General features: G+C 40.0%; 1 protein-coding gene across 4 annotated transcripts; it reads right to left on the bottom strand.

Annotated features, from left to right (window-relative positions):
- Positions 1-822: 822 nt before the first annotated feature.
- NFYB (nuclear transcription factor Y subunit beta) lies at positions 823-17336 on the bottom strand. 4 transcript variants are annotated; one of them, XM_061204765.1, is made up of 8 exons: positions 17196-17336; positions 14504-14590; positions 7878-7971; positions 6324-6454; positions 4245-4442; positions 2933-3014; positions 1824-1903; positions 823-1212 (listed from the first exon to the last, which is right to left on the bottom strand). In XM_061204765.1, the coding sequence occupies exons 2-8, from the start codon at positions 14507-14509 to the stop codon at positions 1180-1182; spliced, it is 624 nt and encodes a 207-aa protein (XP_061060748.1). In that variant the 5' UTR covers positions 14510-14590; positions 17196-17336; the 3' UTR covers positions 823-1179. The 4 variants fall into 4 exon arrangements, with proteins under 4 accessions (XP_061060748.1, XP_061060751.1, XP_061060749.1 ...); XM_061204768.1 differs by lacking the exon at positions 17196-17336 and adding an exon at positions 16538-16595; XM_061204766.1 differs by lacking the exon at positions 17196-17336 and adding an exon at positions 16328-16496.
- Positions 17337-17993: the final 657 nt, after the last annotated feature.

The raw sequence follows: 17993 nt of genomic DNA, 5'->3' as shown, positions 1-17993 counted from the left end.
CAAAAAATAGGTGAGAAAATACAAATCCTCACTTTAAAAAAGCAACAACCCAAGTACAATACTAGTAAATTATACAATGTTACATTATCTAAATTTAGTTTATTGCAAAGATCAAGACAGCACACTAGAAGCTGGAGATTTCTCTTTCGCACCATTCACAGCACTAACTCTGTTCTTCACTTCATTCACTCACCCATGCAAAAAAGCTCTGTATACACACAATGATGGCTGACATTTCTTGGTTCCCATAGCATAATAGGAAACTTGACATTTCAATTAAAAAGGTAAAATGAGGACATTTACCATCAAACTATGAAATTCCTCTTCTGGAAGAGGATACTATATAGTATTTGAAGATATGCCTTTGGAAAAATCATATACAAAATGAAAGGGGCCCCATTTCAAGAGCACTAGGACTACATTAAACTTAATGAATTCCAACACCCGTAATAATGTAACTCAAAGACAAATCTAGTCTTAACAGAAGCGCCAATAAGCTAAAACTCTCTTAACAGGCACAATGAACAGTGTGAACACTGTTAACGGGCACCAAGTTGAATAGGGCAGACAATATTTGCTTCTGCATTCACACTTAATTTCTCAATTACATTTTTTTAAAAAATGGTGCTGCTTAAGCTATGAATGTTTTACAAAAAAGTTAATAAATATGGCAAATGCTAAAAATCTAGCTAGGTTATCATGCAAAGTATTATATAACCAAGACAAACTCAAATTTATAATAAAGGCAACTTGCATTCAAAATGAACTCTACCCTTATTTTTTATTAAAAGGGCAAACATCATGAATTAACCCAGCTGCTTACCTGAATTATTACAAAAGTAACATGATTCAATATGAAAATAAGAAACTGTCTACAAATCTCTGACAGTAATAAACTGCAATATACAATGCATACAGGAGTCATACAGAGCAACAAACTCTCGTACAAAACAAAAATATTTTAATACCTTTAAAATCCAAATTTTTCTTTAAAATCATTCATGAAAAAGTTTCTCAAGTCAGAATTAACACCTCAATTAGTCAAGCATTGGGAAGCTACATTACAGCTATTTAATATACAAAGAGACATCTTTTCACCAGTCAGCTCCTTCTAATGTCTCTGTTCCGGAATCATACAGACTCAGTTCTCTACACTCTCCAGTCCATCATTTCTTCGGATCATGAAAACTGAATTTGTTGAACACCAGAAATCTAAGATTTGAAAATTTAAATTGAGCAGAATTAAAGAAAAAATAGTTTCCTGTATATTATAAACATTCAAAGAGTAAAAACAACAGACAATGAAAAATAAGTCTAGTTCCCACCCCAAATCTCCATTCTCTCTACCTAAGGAGCTACTTTAATAATTTCTTGTGTATCTTTATAGAAATCTATGCAAATACATTCATCCCCTCAATATCCATGGAGGATTGGTTCCAAAATGCCCTGTGGAAGCCAAAATGCACAGATGCGCAAGTCCTTTAATCGGCCTTCAGTATCCACGGGTTCTGCATCCGCAAATTCCACCTGCGGATTCAACCAACCACAAACCACAGATCGGAAACATGATCCATGGTTGGTTGAATCCATGGGTGTGGAACCCGTGGATATGACGGGTGAACTGTATGAACATATGTGTACATATCTGTAACCATTAGAGAATACTATACACAGTTATATATTTTGAGAAAACAATTTTTAACAACCTTCTTTATCAGATTCTTAATAATAATGTGTTGACGTTAACTACCTGTGATTAAAAAAAATCAATGAATATAATTTTTTAAATTATTTAAAATATTAATAGAAAGAAGGTACTGTACCTGTTGATATGATGTTGTGTAAACCATAACATTTTGTTGCTGACCATCTGCAGTTATTAAGCCAGCTGGTAACTGGTTAGCTAAAAGACAGAAAAAAAGTTAAAGCAGGAAAAGAACTGCATCTGCTTTCTTGACCTGAACCTTAAGGTTGTGTGATTTTTCCATTTAAAAAAAGTTCCCTGGGCTTCCCTGATGGCGCAGTGGTTGAGAATCTGCCTGCTAATGCAGGGGACACGGGTTCGAGCCCTGGTCTGGGAAGATCCCACATGCCGCGGAGCAACTAGGCCCATGAGCCACAACTACTGAGCCTGCGCGTCTGGAGCCTGTGCTCCGCAACAAGAGAGGCCGCGATAGTGAGAGGCCCGCGCACCGCGATGAAGAGTGGCCCTCGCTTGCCGCCACTAGAGAAAGCCCTCGCACAGAAACGAAGACCCAACACAGCCAAAAATAAATAAATAAATTAATTAAAATAACCACCAAAAAAAAAAAAAAGTTCCCTAAAAACGCACATTTTTTTCCTATAGCATTTTTCAATTTTCTGAAGTGTACTTTCGCTAAGTGTACTTTCGCATAAGAGACTGGATGGAGTTTCTGACTCATAAGTAGACCTACACTGTGAGGCCTGGTTGGGAGCAACACTTACATAACTAAGCAGCATATATTTTAAATATGAGAAATATATGTACATATAAATTTTATATGAGAAACATCACCATAGACCTTTTATTTCACCAATATGACACTCAATTTTTAAGAAACCTTCAGTTCAAATTTATTTAAATCACAAGATTTTATATTATAAACAACAATTCTCAATACTCCTCTCATGTGAATCTTAAACCAAAAACTAGGGACTATGGAAATCCATTAGAACTATTGGTGAAAGATTATAATCTCTGCAGAATTAAAATTTATACGCTTATCCCTCACCGACTTCAAATATAAGGGCATGAACTAGTAAGAACTATTCAAAATAGTGCTATGTCAAAACACTCAGTGCTAATATTCCACAAGCTCTACTCTAGACATATAGAATTAATCACTGCCAACAATCTACATGACTCGTAAGAATAAATGCAGCTGCACAAATGTATCATAACACTGCTTACTAAATGCCTCCTCTGTAAGCTCTTCACTTAGTCCATCCGTAGCTGTGACTGCTCCACCAATTCCTTTCTCTCCTTTCATAGCCTGAGGAAGGGAAATCAAACAAGCAATCACTGTATTCAAAACAACAACAACAACCTGTTTCCTAAATGAGGATGCTTACTTATTTCCTAAAATTAGGAGCTTCTATTATTACAAAATACAGAGTATTTATTAATGCTTCTGGTTAATAACATATGGAAAGGTCCTTCAAAATGCTGTTATATATGCAGTAGTCATCACAAGACAGTGTTAGTAATGACCTAGAAAATCTAAAATATTTATGAGTAAAAATAAAGTTATTCCACACTACACCAAAAGGAAAAGAGAAGTCTATTTACAGATGAAGTAGTCTGCAAAAACTGTAAATACCCAGCTTGCGGATCTACTACAAGTGATCCAAGTTATCATTTAACTATACATGCAGCTCTCGGCCAGCACTATAGCAGCCAGTTTGGAGTTTAAAATTCCTAAATCGAAATTACAGTTTGGATCAAAGACCTCTAAGTTTCTGTCCACTCTCAGGTTCTAATGATGCTGAAGATTTGGAAAAGTTCTGTAAAGAATTTACACATTCTCTTCCTACTTTAGTCATTCTGTGCAGATATCACTAATTTAATGGGATTCTAACACTACAGACATTGAGAAAGTATTTTGAAAGCAATGTGGATCTGACACCCAAGTTGGAGTGTAGAAATAAATATGCTGATCTCAATTCATTTTCACAAAATTCATACCACATGCAAAGAAAAACCAAACAGGAAATGTAGAAGAATTCAATCAATAGTAAGAAAAGGATATAGTTATAATTCCCTTTTTCTTATCTAAAAGGCCCCAAGCTTTGAGATGCTACCTCTTTTAAATTAGTAACAATTACAGCATGTGCTAACATTATCGAGCACTCTGTATGTGCCAAGCCAAGGGCTGTACATGGATTATTTTACTTAGTTCTCTCAGTAACTCTGTGAGGTGGGTACTATTATTATTAGCCTCATTCTACAGACAAGGAAACCAAGGCCTAAAGTACTTAAATAGTCTGCCCAGGGTCACAGAGTTCAGCATCCAGGTGGTCTAAATCCAGAGTCCATGCTCTGAATCATTACACAACTATGCTGTCATTAGTAATAAACAAAGGAAAAAAGAAAGGACTTCCTATTTAAGTTCAGTAATATAAGTGATTACATACTTCTGAGAAATGATTAATACATTTAAAAAGTAAAAAGTGAATAGTGTATCTTATTTTCTTAAAAACATAATGGGAGACACTTTACTTACCTCTCTGAACTTCTGAAGGTATAATTTCAGAGGTTCTACATAACTGTCGAAGCCTAAGGTAGACATGGCAAAGAGAATATCTTCTCCATTGATTGTCTTCCGTTTCTCTTGATGGCATCGTTCACTTGCTTCAGATGTTATAAAGCTGATGAACTCACTTACACATTCTTGAACACATTCTTTGGCATCTTTTGCAATCTGAAGAGAAAAGTCATAGGTAAATCTGCAGGGAATATAACCACCACTTTCCTAACAACCTGCAAAAATAAAAGGCTATTCAGAAGAATATAAATTTCAGTTTATGACTGTTAACCTTTAATCTTCAAAGTATATGCTGCTAACAGTGACGTAACGTATGCTATCAAAATTCCAACCCTCATTGAGTGAGACTGAAAACTCAAATACAAATGAGAGAAGCCTTGACAACTGTTCACAGAAAACAGAGTTTAGGTATAAAAGCAACTACTGGATGACCCTACCACCCCAAAAAGATGAAAACTCCTACTAACCAAGTGCCCCAAGAAAATCAATCCTGTTATGTCTGGAGTGTACTGTGGGCTAGACTTAGGTACCGCTTCTCTGCCCTGGCATTTCCACCAATGAGGACACCAGAAAGTTTTTAAAAACAAACTAAACACTAAATTCACTGTAAGGCTTACAAGGGAGTGAAATAATGACATCTGGTGACATTTTTATTAATAAAGATACAAAGTGTCCAGAATACGTTCTGAGTTTATGAAAAAGCCTACCAAAAGAAGCACACACCTGCCATCTCATTATAAAAACAACTCTTCACTTAGTGGTCTAGGGTTTGAAAGTGAAACTCTAATAGACTATATCATGCAATTCCAAAGCCACTTCTAACAGAATGACAAAATCCTTGCTGAAACATACTGTCTTTCACCTCCATGCCTATTTTACATCCTGGTGAAAAGTAACAAGAGTTACTGCATAAATGCAGTCAAACAAGATAATATAACCTGAGCTGGATACATAACTTTAGATGTTCCAGCAGCTATGCTAAAAAAAAAAAAAGTGAAATTAATTTCAATATATTTTGCTTAACCTAGTAAATTTAAAATATTATCATTTAAACACAGAATCCATTTAAAAATTGAGATATTTTAAATACTGTAAATCAACTATACTTCAATTTAAAAAACATTTTAAAAATTGAGATCTCTTTATCCTTTTTTTTATACTAAGCCTTCAAAATCTGGGGTATGTTTTACATTTACAGCACATATCAATTCATTCGGCCAACATTTCAAGTGCTCAATAACCACATGTGGCTAGTGGCCACAGTACCAGGCAGCGCAGGCCTAGCCTAGTAAGCAATTATCAGCAGTTGTGCTTTTTTCCCCTTAAAACATAAGGAGGACCACTCAAATTGGAACTTCTAGACTCAGTGATATATTTTAATAATGTATTTCTTCGTAAGCTTTATTACTTTCATAAGTATTTTCTAAGCTACAATAAAACGAGAGAAAGCTTATTATGCAATACAAAACAATATACAAAGTGTGGACTTCAGTTCAGACCAAGTGATAAGTAGAGTGACAATGAGTTTTTAAAAGCTGTTATAAGTAACTGTTTATACAATTATTTCTCTCACAAGACAAAACTACTTTAAAAAATCATGCCAGTTGAATTAAATGTATGTTAATATTTATAATTATAGAGAAAGTTTCCAAACATACAGATTTGGGGGGAAAATCCTTACTACATCCATCAGCCCAACATGATCCAATTTTGCTGCAACAATATGGAAGTTACAACTTCATATGCCCAAAACCTGATAGTTCTGACAATGCACTTATTTTTAAAACGATTCTTAATTCTGTTTTATCTGCTTCCAGCAAGTGGGGGAGCGGGAGCACTGAGGGACATGAGAGAGCTGAAACTGGAACACCGCTCAGTAACCAAGTGTGTACAACTGAAATATGTGTTTTGCTGAAAGGCTGAATGACTGAAATCAACAGCTAACTATATTCATGAAATATGTGTTCATGTAGTTTTACATTCCCCCCTCCCCACCCCTGAAAAACAAAACCCAGTTAAATTTCTCCTCAGCATTACCTTTCCCGTTTGAGGTATGGCATTTTTCATTATCCTTGCAACATTTGCAATTGGAAGATATATATCTTGTTCTCTAAAACTTTCTTTTGAACCGTTTGTGTCTTCATGATCATTCATGCTGTCCTCAGTATCTAAGTAAAAATAACAGGTTTATAGCTTCTCATAATTTTTCCTTCAAGATAGAGAAGACTACCTAAAACAATCTAAGATAAGAAACATTCTGGTTGATTTCCTAATCGTTTTTAGGGATTAGGATAGCAGTTCTTTTCACAATTTTCTCAGGGCCATAACTGACCCTCCTCATTAATTTCAAACCCACTGCCTAGAATACTCTTATCCTCAACTCTGCCTACTAAATCCTACCTACCCATTCTCCAAAAAGCTCAAATACATCTCCACAGCACCTTCAGAAGTGATCTCTCCTTTCACAAAATATCACAAACAAGTGCTTCTTTGTGTCTCTTCTCTTAACACATTTTATAATCCTTATTTCTCATTCCCCCTCTTAGATTTTTGCTACCTGAGTCCAGGGATCAGCTTTGTGTCCTTCCTAGGACTTGGTACAGCACCTCCAACAGAGGAGGTGCTCATAAATATGTTACATAACTTAGCTATAAAATAGAAGAGACTATGATCTATGGCTCCATGCATATAACAAGATTAAAAGGGTGTGGTGTGTGTTTATCCAAAGCCAAGTTTATACAGAATGGAAAAACTGGACTTGAATATTACTAACCCAATTGGATTACCACTAATGTAGTAACAGTTTTTGAACAAAGCTATAGCAGTAATCCAATGTTCTTACAGAAAGTAAATTTTTAGATATAACTGAAGCTTTCATAGTACAAATAATATCCTTTTATGATTAAATGCAGTATCCTGTAAGTAAACTTCCCACTCTTTTATTAATATATGTATTAAATACGAAAGGTACTTAAGTTGATTCAGTTTACATTTTTACATGTTTAAAATGATGTTATCAAAATTAACTTGTTTGAATATCTGTTTTAGGATGAAGTAAATAATCACCTACCCCCAACTGCCTTCTACAAAAATATATCTTAGTGTTTTTTAATCTTACACATCAGAATGCCACAAAAGCAAATTTTTTCTGATAGGCCAACATAATACTGCCATTCTACTACATAGTTAAAACTTAATATTGAATAAAAACCAAAACTAAGTCTGTTTATAAGTACTAGAAATATAATAGCTAGCAACCACCCTCTAAAGAACTACTCAGTTTATCAATTGAGTAAGAATTCGCCATATTTAATACTTAAGTAGGAAATCAATAACAAATCATTAAAGAAACTGTACCAGCTTTAAAAAGGCATACTTTTATAGAATTCTTTTCTAAAACCCGTCATTCTTTTGAAGACTATTTCTAATAAAAATAGCAAAGTATACCTTTTTAGACTATCACTAAACTGTGACACAAGAGTGCTAATTTTCCTGTAAAGACAAAAGTAACCTAGAACATCACATCAATAAAATTTCCACTTTCTAATTTGTTCCAACTTGTGAATTTGTTTCTAATTGTGGCTTTCTTACCATCATGAGGCTGTATAACATAATGACTTCCTCCAATATAGTCTGCAGAAATTCCTAGTTGAGAAGCATCTGTGGTGGAACTGTCACCATCCATCTATGAGGAAAAAAAGCTTTCAATAATCTTCAATAAAACTTGTCTAAAAACTACATAATAGATTTAGTGCTCATAAACTGTCATAGGATGAGTCAGTTACATTTTTCATAGCCTTAAGCTTACTAAAAGAAAACATATTTCTTGATTTGGAAACCTTTTGATAATTTGCCAATGATTCAAGATTCCCCTATTCACCCTCTATTAAGCGATAAGCCTAAGACCAACGGGGAAACAAAACAAGGAAATGAATTTAAAACACACACGTCTTTCTTTTCAATTGCATCATCATCAAATATAGTATAGGCAACCCTGACTTACAACCTAATTTATCTCTGTAATGACAAGCAGAGCCAATATCAGCTTAGTAGTTACTCACCTATATCCAGCCTGTTCAGCTCTCCTGCTAAAGCCAGATATTCCTACACGAACTTTTTTGCTCTTGCTGCAAACTCTCTTTGCCATCTCACAGAAGTTCCACAAGAGACAATATCCTGGTTTAAACTGCTGTTTGGTACAAGAAGCACACGGGCTCCCTGCACAGTCCTGTGCCCACACAACCCGAAAGTGCACCCCCATTCTGAACAAGCTTATCGCCCCTAAGTCTAGTCAAAGGTTAATTTTCTCTCCCCCTACCCTCAGACTTTTGACTCGTTAAGGAAAAAAGAAAAGGAGGGGTCAGGGAGCTTGGAAATCTGCATATAAAAATAGGAAAATGATAACCACAGACAAAAATGAGAGTTAAAATGACTATTTTAAAAGAACCCTGGGAATTCCCTGGTGGTCTAGTGGTTAGGATTTCACGCTTTCACTGCTGTGGGTTAGGGAACTGAGATTCCCTGAAGCCACGCGGCACAGCCAAAATAAAAATAAAACCCTGCTTAATTTTACTCAGAGGTAAACGATTTCTAAGAGGGAAAATCTGGGCGGGGTGGGGGTGACCCATAAGCCCTGAACTGTCTCCATTCCAACATGGCAAATCCTGGAAGTCTTTCTGCTTTGCAAATAATACTATTCAAAACAATAAGGGACTGGATGGAAAATTGTGGATGGAAAAATTTTGAATGCATTATCTGAATAAAAAGCATAGCAAAAATTAAGTGTAATTTATATACGCTTTCAGGCCAAATCAAGAAGAGACAGTTGATCCTAAATGTTTATCAAGGCCCAGGACCCAGCACAAACTTAATGTTATTAACTGCGATATTTGAGTCCTTATGTAACACCTCTTCCTTTCCATCTCTGTTGGATTTTTACCTAATACTAAAATACCAGGCTAGTTTCCAAGTCTTCAATAACATGGCATTTCTTTGATGCATCTGTTGACTGTGGTATCTAATTTAATTGTAAATACAGATACATTGCCATAATTTATATAGCTGTTTTAAGGGGGTAGAGAATAGAATTCACTTACTTTTAATAATTTGTGAAAGTACAGGGTACCTATTTATGATGCTTCTTAGTGCCCTCTAAGAGGAGGTAAACAACAGTCAGTGAGCTCTGATTTAGACTCTCTTATTGATCCCTGAAAACAAACATCCCTACCGGTTAAATGTATTTCTATATAAAATGGAAATAATAATTTCACCTTCCCCATCTTAAACAGCTAATATATGTATGAAGCATTTTCCAAATATAAAATGCTATTTTGATCCTAAAATGCTATAAAGATACTAGGAGAGTAGTCTTTAATAGATATGACGATGGATTTATTAGCCATGAAAGAGAGGTCAATTAGGATAGCTGTGAATGGATTGGTTTTTACAATGCCCTAGGGGAGATCAAGGTGCAGGAGACAGGACCAAAGTGGTTAAAAGCCTACAACTAAGAAACAAATACAGTTTGTTTTTTTGGGAAGGGGGGGGTGGAGGCGGTTACAGAAATCCTTTGCTAAATCAATGTCCACAGGATAGCCTGAGTCTTTTTAAATTAGCTGATGAGCAAGACCCTGTTGTAATAACCGTGATCTGAGAGATTAATTAATTTATAAATATAATGTAAAAAAAGTATTAAAGGCAAAAAGTTTAACTCACATTATCTTGTCATGCACTGGAATTAGCAGCAAGTTTATCACCTGGATTAAGAACGTTAGCCTCTAAACCTCAGTCTTCTAAAAATTACTTCTGAAAGTATTTCATAGAGTTGTTGGAATTAAAGACTAGAAACCTGCTAAGGACAGAGTTTGGCACATAGCGTACTCAGGAGATGTCAGATCTCACCCTCCCTCATTTGAAGATAAGCCACATGTCATCTGCTTAGCTGTATGTGTCTTTGGTTCTGCAAGTTTTAGCTTTTCTGTCATTTCACCACTCCTGTCTTCCTCTCTTCTATCTTTCTACCATTAAAATCCTGCCCCATACTTTAATCCCAGTGTTCACCCATCCTCCTGAAATCTTTCTGATTTACCCTATTCTGTAAGCCAAAAATCAGTGTTCCCATCTTGGAATCCCCAAGGCTCTTAGAATCTTCCATTCAACAAGCTAGCCTCATCTTTGATGCTTACCATACGCTAGCTATCCTCCTATATATATATATAAGAAATGAGGGGGGTAACTTGCTAGATACATCCCAAAGGCTTTTTCTAGGTCTAAAACTTCCTATGAAAATTTACAAAATAGATTGTAGATTGTAAGCCAGTGAACAAATATTTACCGAGTAAGCACCCTGTATTTATCAAGTCTCTGCTATGTGCCGACAACGTCATAGGTCAACAACAAAGACAAGGTCTCTGTCCTCATCTTGCAGAGAAGACAAATGTTACGTAAACTGGGGTCAGGGGGACGGGGTGGGGAGCGCAGCCTACTAGTATTTCCAAGGCACAGGCTCTGGAATCAGATCACCTGGTTTGAATTCCCTGCTACTTACTGGCAAGTGGGGCGAGAATAGTACTTACCATGTAAAGACCTACCATAGTACAATAGGAGTACTCAGTAAATGTTATATATAGTTATTAAATAATTACAAATAATTAACTAATTACTAGTGCCCAGTGCTAAGGAAAATAAAGATGTTTTGTTATATGCTTTGGGAGTTTATTCCATAAGGAACCTCACTAGTCTAAAGAGTCAAGGAAGGCTGTCTTAAGAAAATGACGTTTAAACTGAGACTGAAAGATGAACAGCAATCAGTCAAAGAAGGATGGGGCAAGAATGTTCCAGGCAAAGGAAACTGAGAAGTAGTACTGGCGGACTGGAATGAGCTAAGCAGAGGCGGGATCAAGCAGTACCTTGTGGACAAGCGTAAATCAAAGGAGAGTTTTAGCAGAAGAATGCAAATCAGATTTCTTTTCAAAAACATCACTCTGGCTACAGTCCAGTGTAGAAAGTGGACTGGAGGGGAGCAAGAATGGGGGCAGAAGTCCAGGAAGGGCTACAATGCTGCATTCAGGGCATGAGTTCAGGAAAGATGATGAACATTCCCAGTATCAACAGGACAGCAGCACTGGACAGCAGAAGCCGAGGCCACAGAGCTTTTTCATTGGTAAAATCAACAGACTTGGTGGCTGACTGAATAAGAGCTGGAGGAAGAACCAAGGATAATGCTGGGATTCTTACAGCTGGGGAGACAGATGGCTTTCCCCAGAGAATGCAAAAGGAAGGGAACAGGAGTGCTGGGAGGATGCAAAGAGCCTAGCTGAAGTTGGTGACCAGAAATGTTTAGTGGAATCAATATGTCCAGCTGTGATACTTACAAGCCTGGTAAGAACAGAGACCCCAAAGTATTGGATTCCATCCAGACAACAAAGAGGAAAGAGCATGTAGGATAATGATGAGAATGGGTAAAATGATCAATCATTAGATCCAAGGGAACTGAGAAATATGGACAAAGAGTAGTTAAATCCCATTAAATTGATTTTATTGACTATTCTAAGTATTTAGTTTAACTGATAATATTGTTCTCTAAAATATTATGTGAAACAAATGGTCAGCTGTCTAAGCTAGTAAATTTTATTCTATAATTTTTTGATGTAGCAGTATCTTAACTATACTAATAATCTGTTGCACAAATGTGATAAGTAGTGCCCTCTTTAATACGTTTAACATTTTTGAGCACTTTCTAAATACCTTATGCAACGTTCATGACCCCATGAAGCAGGTGAGAAAATTGAGGTCATGTGAGGCTAATGACTTGCCCAAGGTGGCACCCTAAATGAGACCCAAGTCCAGAGTCTCAGATGCAAAGTGCTTTACAGTATTTGTTCCTGATAGTTTTTCAAATAGTCCTTAAGCCTACGTCTTTAATTTGTCCTCTAAATTCTGAGTCTACTGATTGTATGTTAAAAACCTTCAAAGATGCTTCTCAAGCAAGGACAATATTAACTTCCCCATTTTCAAAATGAAATTGCTATGAGAAGTGAAGGTATTGTATAAAAAGCACTTAGCAAAGTGCATGATACACAGTAAGAACTCAGTAAATGTACCCTAGTATTATTACTGTCCCTTCAAATACAGTTCTCATATTCTTCCCAGGCATAAAAAGTTTTCTCTCTTACATGACCCCTTTCACCCGTTCTATGGATCAATTCCTTTTTATCTCTTTGAGGATAAGGAATAATACAAAGATTCCTCATCTCTAGTACCAGCTTCTTCATTCTTCCTTAAACATGCTTAGGGCTTCCCTGGTGGCGCAGTGGTTGGGAATCTGCCTGCTAATGCAGGGGACACGGGTTCGAGCCCTGGTCTGGGAGGATCCCGCATGCCGCGGAGCGGCTAGGCCCGTGAGCCACAACTACTGAGCCTGCGCGTCTGGAGCCTGTGCTCCGCAACAAGAGAGGCCGCGATGGTGAGAGGCCCGCGCACCGCGATGAAGAGTGGCCCCCGCTTGCCTCAACTGGAGGAAGCCCTCGCACAGAAACGAAGACCCAACACAGCCATAAATAAATAAATAAATAAGTTTAAAAAATAAAATAAAATAAACATGCTTAGTCTCCCTCATTAAACACACCGAAGTACATATAGACACATACAACCTTAATTCTGCTCCACACTCTGTCTGGCTCATCCTCACCCTGACAGTCCTTACACACCTCTTCATTCCTATTGAAACTCTGTGACATGTGCTTTTCCATCCCAACATGATACTGAAACTGCTCTCAAAAGTTGGCAAAGATCTTGCCTTCAACCTACTTGACTGTTCTTTGTAGTGCTGGCCACTGCTGACCCCACATTTATGCTTGGAATTCTCTTCTCCCTTGATTTCCAAAGCAATAGTCTTTCCTTCCCACACCCTACTTGTTAGTTTTAACCAACAATCGTTTTCTCTTTCTTCCCTTACTTTCTTAATAAACTCATTAAATATCATTTTTATGCTCATAAGTCCTACATCTACAACTATATCATGACTGCCACCCAAGCAAGCCAGGCCTGTAGAATATGTCTGATATCCCACCACTGCAAACTTAAGATACTGGAAAATGAAATTCACCTCCCCCATCCCCTGCAAGGAGGCAATGGATAAGAACTCCTTTTGAACTGTTGCAATTCCATTGTTAATAATGCCATCTCTCTACTCTTCCAGGCTAATTATACCAGTGTCATCTTAGGTTCTTCTATCTCCTCCAAGATCTACCTAATCTGTTTAAATGTTTTCTGGATATGCCCTTCCTTTTCTATTTCCACTGGATTACTATCCAACCTACCTGGGTACATGTAGTTTTAAGACTAATCTCACTGAAACATTGCTTCTATAGCTCTTGAACCTATAATGGTTCTAAAAGTCTTCCGCATCAAATCCAAACCATTTCATGGCTTTACATGAGTGGTTCCCCTATTTAACCTAACTAAACTGGTTTCCAACTCTATCTTCAGGGCTGATTTTTTAAAAAAACCTTATTTAGGGATCACCAGGTTCTTTTGTTCTTTTGTTTTTGTTCTTTTGTTTTAGGAGTGAGGCAATCATGTCTCAAGGAAGTTGTGACTGTGCCTAATGTTACAGATGTAGTATCAGATTCAAGATTAAGTATCCAGACAGGTCACATGGTATCTCTTCACTAGATTATCCTGTGAAATCCCCACCTGGACCATGCAGATCTACTGCCCAGCCACTAAACATAAGTCACTCACCCCTACCTTCAGGCTTTTGCTTCTGGTGACAGCCTGCACCTATCCAACCCCACTCATCCTTCAAGGCTCAGTTCGAACCCTGCAGGCTCCCTCCATGACATTCCCAACTACCAAGCCCACCACACCTCTCTTTTCACTTGTGCTACCCTTAGAACCAGCATTTTCTGTTCCACACATAATTTGCCTCTAAGTATTCAATTTGACTAAAGCCCTACCAGCTAAACAGATAGCCTCTTGAGAGCTGGGACAGCTTTTTACCCTGTAGCCTGGACAACTCTGAAGGACCCAGAGGAAACACTTAATATATGCAAGTACCTAAAAAGAAGAAAGCAACAGGAATGAGGAGAGGTACTGTCTGGCCTTGAAAGGCATTCATTCTATCAGGAATCTCCAATATAAATCAGTTACAATTTTGTTTCCAGCTAATTACAGTTCAAATCAAATTAACAACCAAAATGATAAAACATACTTACTATCATGAAATACTCTGAGAACCGTGTTGTCAGTGGTACTCAAGAACACCTGCCTAAAAAGGTGTCTAATCTCTGCCCAATTCCAACCTAGAAGATAAACATCTATTAGTAGTAAGAAAGTATAGCCTATAGGCTTTCTTCCTTGTAAAATTTTAAAAGGCATATATAATTTTACCTACTATTCTTATTTAATGGAATGCATGGCTAAAAAATGGTGCAAAAAGCAAGCACCCATTAAATGTTTGTTAAATTGGAAGATATATTTTGGAGAACTTACAAAAAAGTTAATGCCATCGGGGGGAGGTATTGCTTTTCCAACATAACCCTATATTTAGTCATGTTCATCATAAATATTCATCACAACACACCAAATTATGTAATATGCAAGAGACCAAAAATCATGTAACATATCTAAACTATTTAAAATATCGACACCCAGACACGAACACTCCATTTATCAACTTAATTTTTTGGTGATGGTTTTCTTATTGTTTTAGAGTCCAAAAGCTCAAAAGGCGAGACAAATTTACCTCTGAGTATAATGCTTTTAAATATCTCAGATTATAGCGGGAAGAAGATACATGTTGCCCAGAAAACAACAACACAATCAATTAAGACCTTTATTTATCATTTTAAGGCACCACCATTTTGGACTCAAATTGCATCTCAACAGAACTTCCTTCTCACCTTAAGGCATAAATAGCTGAATAAACTAGCATCAATTACAATGTTACAATCTCCCTTTCTCATTTGCTTTTCCTTTTCTCGAGTGAAACGATTAAATGGAGAGTGGGGGGACAAAAACATACCCTTTTAGTGTTAATTTTTAAAAGGAGAAAAAAATACTGATACGCATTCAAGCATGAAATCTAGTAAATGGCAGAAAAAATAACCACTTAATTGAATTTTAAAATGCCATTACAAGGGTACAGGCAGCAAAGACTGGCTGACATTGTCCACTGTGTTATAATCTTAAAAGGAATTTCTAATTTCTTTCCAAATATCGTCCTCTTCCTAGCCCAAAGCTGCCCGGAAAATTCCTTCCTTGTAGCTATAAGTGTTATTTTTTAAAGGGTGTCTCTGGCGGAGGGGGGGGGGTAAAAAAATCCTCAGAATCCTTAAAATATAGAAGCTGTATATATTTATGTATTTTTGCTGGGGGAAGGGGTGCCACACCTCACCACAATCACTCACCCAAATAGGTGAGTCGGTATATATTTAGATTCGGTATATCAAAGAAAAACACTATCACCTCATATGGTATATATTTTCTTAAAGGCAGGTTGTGATATATATGAAAGCTCAAGGGAATGCATACATCTGTTTAATGTTTAAAGAAATGCAAATTTGTATCCAAGAAAAGCAGTAGACCCTTCCTTCCTCCACCCTCCATTCTTTGGCATCAAAACCAGAGTTTTGCATCAATATAATCCTTAAATTAAAAACTACAGCAGCAGTGTGAGGAAGGAATAATTGCCTTTTAAGGTCTTTGGGTTAAACTTTCAATACTTTACAAATAAAATCCCTATTTGTTAATGCCACTTACATTGATCAGTTTACCTCATCACTTTATATTGCTGATTAGTTTCCATATAAGAAAGCCGAAACCATCCCAGTGATTCGTGGCACGAACCGTGGAGTCCATGCAGGTTAGTGGGATACTATTTTTTTTAAAGGTCATACGCTACCTAACCTTGCTTAAATCATCTCATTAGAGTACTTCGGTCGAGATTACGACTTGTGGGTCCCCTAATTCTTTGTTCTCGGAGACTACTACTCCTAAAGCCTGGCATATCCTCCCCGCCTCCCACCCAAGATTAAAACCTTAGTCCAATCCGGAAGGCTTCCTTCCCACCTTCGGGGCAAGTCCAGGGACCGCAAGCCGCCAGATGGCTGCATTCTTTACGCGTAAACCAGACTGCGGGGAAACCAAATCCATTCCTTCCTCCCGGGGACCTCGCTTCCTCCCCACGAAGGTGCCCGGGCTGGCCCCGGCCCCACCGCCCGCCCGGCCCCACCGCCCGCCCGGCCGACCTGTCAGTCCCGCCCGCGCGGCGCGGACGCCCCTGGCGCGCATCCCCCCGACTCGCCCGGCCCGGGCCCGGGCCCGCGCCCAACGCCCGCCCGCCGCGCGGCGCCCGGGGTGCCGGGGCAGACAAAGCAGCCCGGCCCCGCCGTGCCCCCGCGGAGCGGCGGGCGGAAGGGGGGCGCTCCCCGGGGACCCCCGCGCGGCGGCCAGGCCCAGGGTTCAGGATCGGGGCCGAAGGTCCTGGCTGCGTCCCCCCGCCCCCCGGCCGGCTCTCCGCACAAAATGGAGCCGGCCGGGACGCCGCCGAGAGCGGGGCCCGACGGTGCCCCGGCGCCCCCTCCTCGGCCTCGGGCCCGGAGCTCCGCGGCGGCGGCGAGCAGGGGGCGGCCTGGCCCGCGTCCCGCCGCTCCTCGGCCCCGCGCACAAAGAGCCGCGCAACGGCCCCGCGCTCGCTCCTCGGCCGGGCCCGCAGCGGGACAGGCCTCGCAGGCGCTCGCCCGGCCCCGGCTCCGGCCCGGGCGGGAGGGCGGGGGGGAAGGAGGCGAGTGCCCCCGGCCGCGGCGGCGTTGGCGGCGGGGACGGCGCCGGGAGGAGACGGACATTTCATTCGAGCTAAAGTGGAGTCGGTTTAGGAGCGATCATTGGCCGAAGCGAGACACAAACCTCCAATGCAGCCCTGGTTGGCTCCCGTCTCCAATCGGCTGTTTGGTTGGACAGAAAATGGCTGCGAAGGAACCAGTCCCAGCGCGGAGCTCCGCTTCCAGGACTCGGCCTCCCCTCCCTCCGCCGCGGGCCGCTTCCCTCGGCGTGACACCCTCCCTCCGCGCTTCCCGCGCGCCCGCCCGGCGCGGCCCCGCCCCGGCCCCGGCCCCGCCCCCGGCCCCGCCCCGTGCGCCGAGCGGCGGCAGCTGTGCCAGCCCGCAAAGCGGGCTGGGGGCAGCTGCGGGTAGGTGCTGCGGCGCACGGCGGAGCCGGCCAGCGGCCTTCTTGCTCGGCGGGGGCTTACAGGGACTGGGACTCTGGCGCGCTGCTGCTAAGGTCTGTGCGGACTTGCTTCCCGCGGTGTTTTCCCCGGGCCTTGCGAAGCGTGATTTCTCAGCCTTCCCTCTCTTTTCAATCCCCTCCTTCCACCAAGTGCAAGTGTCTCATTCGCCTGACTGCCTGCGCCTCGATTTTTAAGATGGGGAAACCAAGGGCAGAAGCTGTCGACCAGGGCAACACCCGAACTGCAGGGTGGAGTTGAACGGCGATTGTCTCCTGGAACGCTTTCAGTACCTCGTGTTGGCCTTGTGTCCCTGTTAATGTGGCCACATGCACAACGCTCCTTCTCACTCGGCCGCTGAGCTCCGGTATTCGTTTTTCAGATTCCATCTAAAGATGCAGTACTCTCCTTCAGGTTTAACAAGCTGGTCAGTCCAGCCAGCCTTCACGCCAGCTTAAAATGTTGCATATCCTGTCCCC

The sequence above is a fragment of the Eubalaena glacialis genome, chromosome 11, assembly GCF_028564815.1.
Source record: "Eubalaena glacialis isolate mEubGla1 chromosome 11, mEubGla1.1.hap2.+ XY, whole genome shotgun sequence".
Lineage (NCBI taxonomy): Eukaryota > Metazoa > Chordata > Mammalia > Artiodactyla > Balaenidae > Eubalaena > Eubalaena glacialis.
Note: the sequence above shows the minus strand (reverse complement) of the source record. Positions and strands in the feature narration are given on the sequence as shown.